At 38.3% G+C, this 5814-nt stretch overlaps 1 protein-coding gene across 1 annotated transcript; it reads left to right on the top strand.

Annotated features, from left to right (window-relative positions):
• The first annotated feature begins 886 nt into the window (after window positions 1–886).
• Window positions 887–5553, top strand: LOC107765347 (serine/threonine-protein kinase D6PKL1). The gene is made up of 3 exons (XM_016583984.2): window positions 887–1689; window positions 2427–3715; window positions 4507–5553. Exons 2-3 carry the CDS (start codon window positions 2472–2474, stop codon window positions 5375–5377), a joined length of 2115 nt encoding a protein of 704 aa, XP_016439470.1. The 5' UTR covers window positions 887–1689; window positions 2427–2471; the 3' UTR covers window positions 5378–5553.
• Window positions 5554–5814: the final 261 nt, after the last annotated feature.

Here is a 5814-nt window from a genome sequence, read left to right as displayed (position 1 = left end):
AATTTTTTCTTATTTCTTAAATATGTATATAAATACTTTTATTGTTCTCCATTAAGAAAACACGGGTTTGACTTCAAGTTTCTCTTAACGAACCGCAACTACATTTGAAAAGTTAAAAAAGAAGATGCTTTGTAATTTGAACAATTATCTATTCCTATTCAATTCAACATTGCTGTACTAATTATTTAGGGGGTTGAAACTTGAAAAACACCACTAGATCTTGGGATTTCCCACCAAAAATCCCTTTTTATGAAAGCTAGTGGTGAGACTTGCGAGTCATGAGATTAATGCATTGTTTATCAATGGGGTCCATGTCCCCTTATTGGAATTAATCTCTTTTATTGCTAAAAACTAGTTAAAATTAAGGGTTATGTTTTAATAAATAAAAGTATATAATAATGCAATTGACAGTGGTCCATAGTAATATTAAGGAGGGATTAAAATCAGAGTTGAGAAAATTATTAGTTGAAAAGGATGTAGAGTTGGACATGACATACAATAGAAAAGAATGAGTTATTTTGGCTTTCCCATTTCCCACCCCTTTCAATTCTTCCTCCTCCTTTGAAAAGACGTGTACTCTAAAGAAGGAACAGAGGTGGACCCCACTTATGGGCCCCATTCCAACGTTGAAGAAATAAAAACACTAACTTTAGTCTGGGGCCCACTTTTTCTAGTTTCTCTTCCTTTTCATCACGCCATCAATTCTCTTTCCGGCCGTCGTTGTATTGCCCCCTTTTTTCTTGCTGCCACCATCCATTATTAGGTTTTGAAAAAAATAAAAAATAAAAAGAATTTCCAAAACTTGTTTATTTATTACAAGCAATTGGTGTTCTTTTTATTCGAGGAAAGATAAAAACATGAGAATCTTTACATTCTATCGGGTACCTTATGTGAAATCAATGCAATTGTATTTGCTATAAGTTTAAATAAAATTAACTTAAATTTCCCTCGTGTTCCATATGTATTAACATAATTCGTAAGGATATATATGTGCAATAAAGAATAATAAGGTAAAAATACTTCTAAATGACAATAATGAGCAGCAAATGGAAGATTTCTACTTCTTTTCATTCCAATGTTCCATATAAGCTAGTTTTTTCTAATTTTTGTAAATTATACTAACTATGGAGGTGTTTAAATTACCTTTATTTATAAATAAATGTAGGTGTTTAAATTACCAAATATATAAGTAATTAAGAGTGGGCGGGAGAGAGTAGTTAAGTATGGAAATAGTAGCATTTGTTTTTGTCATGTGTGCATCCCAATACCCAAGTTCACCTTTACAAGTTCATAACTGCATTCTCTCCCTCTTTTTTTCTTCTTTAAAATAAAAAAAAATAAAACACACACTTTCACTTTTGTGTTATCATCAGTTTTCATATGACAGAGAACACATGACTAAAGCCTTCCCAAATACTACAACACCACCTAGCTTAAAAAAAAGCTAAAGGCAACCAAATCACCAAAATCTTCACCACTGAAGCCAAATCGTTTCTGTTTTCACCTGTAGAGCCATATAGCATCAACATTTCGCTAACAATAAATCAATTTTCTGCCAAAAAAAAATCAAATGCGCTGTTTGAGAGAGTAACAAACACAGAGAAAGAAGAGAAGAGAAGAAGTATAGTAGGAGCTCTAGCTTAAAGATAAAGACCCAGTTGAGGATTTTACAGATCTCCTATTGTACTGGTAAATTTCTGCTTTCTTGAATTTATTTAATGGGAGTGTCATTTTTCACTCTCTTTGTTTGGTTCTAGTGTTTTGTGTGGAACCAAGTACGTAGTTGCGCTGTTTAGGGAAAAAATTTCCACCCAATTTAGAGACAGTGGTATTAGAGTGGGCAGTAGGCACGTTTATTATGTATTCACATTTTAAATTTCTTTTTTCACTTTTATATAATCGAGCCGAAAGCTAGATCTGCTGATGGTTCATTGAGTGTTCCAAAATACAGTGAAATGTGAGAAACGCAGCTAATTTAGCACTATTTTACTTTTTTTTTTTTTGGGGGGGGGGGGGCTATGGTTTTCTTACAAGTTGATTGTCACGTCACTTGGGGACTTAAGGTTTTCTATCAGAGCTTCTTGAGGGTTATCTCATTGTGTAATTAATGGAATATTTTGGTGATTGTAAAAATAATATTTGCTAATTGGGTGTTTCTGTATCACAACATGCGTGTCTCTTACTAAAAAATATCTTTGTTACTTACCACATCACATAGTGCAACTGCGCGTTAAAATTCTGAAATTTGAAGATTTTGTAATGTGGTTGTGTTTACTCTAATATGTTCATAGAGGATGAAGACCCTTTTTAGTGAAAAAGAAATCTTTTATGTGCTGTAATACTTGTAATTGAAATGGTCCTAGTAGATTTGATTTGTAGTATAGTCATGTGTGGATAAAGTTTTACTGATTTTCGCTCTCTTTCAGAGCTTTCTTCTGGTGAGGTACCTGTGATGATAATAGTAACCGGAGATGGAAAGGATACATGAAGTAAAACAACCACCGAGGCAATTCCCTTTAGAGGCTAAGGTGACACATGCTTTCTCAACTTCCAGGAAGGAGGTCGGTGTTAAATGCAATGTGCAGGACTTCCGAGATTTAGATTTGGCTGTTCCAAGACAAACATGGAAAGGAAAGACCTCTTATCAGGAGGAAGAGGAACTCATGATCGATGCTGGTTCAATCAAGCGCAGTGATGATTCACTTGAAGACAGTGGCTCTACTTCATTTCATGGGGCGAGTCATCCTCCGGAACCTGTTGATACAGACCTAATGAGACCAGTGTACGTACCCATTGGTCAGAAAAAAGCAGATGGGAAATGCTTAGTGAAAAGCATGTCTTTGAAGGGTCCTTTCCTAGATGATCTTTCAATCCGGGTTCCTAATGTGAAACCGAGCCCATCTCTTCTTTCACCTGCAGAGAGCTTGGTTGAAGAGCCAAATGATCTGAGTGTAATCTCCTCTCCGTTTACAGTTCCTCGTCCATCTCAAAACACAGAAGCAAGTCTGCCTCCTGACTCCGAAGAGAAAGAATGTATTTGGGATGCATCGCTGCCTCCAAGTGGCAATGTAAGTCCACTTAGTAGCATTGATAGTACTGGTGTGGTGAGATCTATGAGCATTGTCAACAGTTGCACAAGCACGTATAGGAGTGATGTGATCATGAGCGATGGCATGCTTAGTGTGGACAGAAACTATGAGAGCACAAAAGGGAGCATTCGAGGGGATTCACTTGAAAGCGGTAAAACTAGCCTTAGCAGAGCAAGTGACAGCAGTGGACTTAGTGATGATAGTAATTGGAGTAACATTACTGGCAGTGCCAATAAGCCTCACAAAGGAAATGATCCTAGATGGAAGGCTATTCTCGCGATTCGGGCACGTGATGGTATATTAGGAATGAGTCACTTTAGGTTACTCAAAAGACTTGGTTGTGGAGACATTGGCAGTGTTTATCTTTCTGAGCTTAGCGGGACTCGCTGCTATTTTGCAATGAAAGTAATGGATAAGGCATCACTTGCGAGCAGGAAGAAATTGACTCGTGCTCAGACAGAAAGAGAAATCCTGCAGTTATTAGACCATCCATTCTTGCCAACCTTGTACACTCATTTTGAGACCGATCGCTTCTCATGTTTGGTCATGGAATATTGTCCTGGAGGAGATTTACATACTCTACGTCAGCGACAACCTGGGAAGCATTTTTCGGAATATGCTGCAAGGTATGCTTTTGTCATTCTATCTAGAATATGCAACATAAAAATTATCCTCCCCTTTCACATGTTGTCCTGACATAAGCATAAGCCTCTGCTTATTTTGGCATTCCTTAGATGTTATCACATCCATTTCTCTTGCACCATCGTTCTGACTTCTGAACATGTAAGCTCTCCCCTGTAGAGGAGAGGGTCCTCTTCATGCGGTCAAAAGTTTGAGCCTGGTACCCTGACAAACAAAAAGCTCTCCCCTGTAGAGGATGTGGTTACTGATATGACTTTTTTGATTAACTCTCGTCCCCAAAATAATTTTCTTTATCTGCCATTAATTGCACCTTTACTTGCAAAAAAAAAAGAGGCTGTTTCTTTTCCCTTTTCGCTTTTTCTTGAATGGGCTGCTGTTGAGGAGGGGGTGTATTGGTGGAAGGAGATTATATTGCCACAATGATTGTTGCCCATGTCATATCAACTCGGACCAAATTAGATATTTATCACTCTTGGATTTTGATGTTTGTCCCACTCAATCCATATTTGGGATCCTCCCATACCAAATAGTTTGATCCTACTTGGAAGCTTTTTCCAGTCATTGGGTCTTAAGAAGAGAAGGTGGTAAATGTGTAATGGCATGTCTATTGATATTATTAAGGTCTGGTTAACTAATATTATTAAAGGGCTTTTTCGTGCTAACAGTCTTCCACATTTTCTTCATTTGGGAGATTTTAGAATCTTTACCCTCGCATTTCTGTTTAAGCTGTTGAGTTCCTTAATCAAACTTTAACAAACCCGCATTTCTGCCACAGGTTTTATGCAGCAGAAGTTCTACTGGCGCTTGAATATCTACACATGCTTGGTGTTGTGTACAGAGACTTAAAACCTGAAAATGTTCTTGTGCGTGACGATGGCCACATTATGCTTTCAGATTTTGACCTATCCCTAAGATGTGCAGTTTCACCCACGCTCATAAGAACATCATCTGATGATCCTTCTAAAAGAGGAGCGGCATTCTGTGTGCAGCCAGCATGTATTGAGCCCACATCTGTATGCATTCAACCAGCATGCTTCCTTCCCCGCATATTTAATCAAAAGAGCAAGAAAAGATCACCTAAGCCTCGAGCCGAGACTGGGCTTCCAGCTAATGCACTGCCTGAGCTAGTCGCAGAACCTACTTCGGCACGCTCTATGTCATTTGTTGGGACTCATGAATATTTGGCCCCCGAGATTATCAAGGGAGAAGGCCACGGCAGTGCGGTTGATTGGTGGACATTTGGTATTTTCCTGCATGAACTACTATATGGTAAGACCCCATTCAAGGGATCAGGAAACAGGGCAACTCTTTTCAATGTAGTAGGCCAACAGCTCAGGTTTCCAGAGTCTCCTGCAACCAGTTATGCGAGCCGTGATCTGATACGTGGTTTGCTTGTTAAAGAGCCTCAAAATCGACTTGGGGTGAAAAGAGGAGCAACTGAGATCAAGCAGCATCCTTTCTTTGAAGGCGTTAATTGGGCTCTGATACGTTGCAGTACGCCACCCGAAGTGCCAAGACCCATTGAGGCGGAGCTTCCTGCTAAGTTTGGGCAAGTGAACCCTGTTGGGGTTGGCAATACGAGTAAAAGAGTGGTAGGAACAGATGCAAAACCTGGGGGTAAATATCTTGACTTTGAGTTCTTTTAGTTTAGGATATAGAATTCTTGTCTAGGATTGTATTAGTTGATCCTTCTGCAATTGCTTGCTTCTAGTTGTTATGTATTCAACTGAACTGCAATACACAAGAACTGGGTCTTTACTAAACTTGTAGCTGTGAAAATCACTCGCTAATGATACGAGTCAGTTGCACTATTTTGATTTAATTTGTCCTCACATCTATCTTAATTTTCTTTACCGTTGAATGTTGCTCTAAAATTAGTGTTATACTACATGATCCAAGAGAAAAAATGCCTTGTTATTTCCATGCCATAGGAGCTAGCTAAGAGCCTAAGGACTGGTTTGGTATGAGGGATAAGGGATAATTAATTTCGGGATTAAATTTGAGATGAGTTTATTTCATATTTGGTTGGGATAAAATTGTGGTATGATTAATCTCGGAATTCATTATCATGTGATTGTAGTAT

This window comes from Nicotiana tabacum, chromosome 19 (assembly GCF_000715075.1).
Source record: "Nicotiana tabacum cultivar K326 chromosome 19, ASM71507v2, whole genome shotgun sequence".
Taxonomy (NCBI): Eukaryota; Viridiplantae; Streptophyta; class Magnoliopsida; order Solanales; family Solanaceae; genus Nicotiana; species Nicotiana tabacum.
The sequence above is the reverse complement of the archived record's forward strand: the minus strand, read 5'-3'. Positions and strand labels throughout refer to the sequence as shown.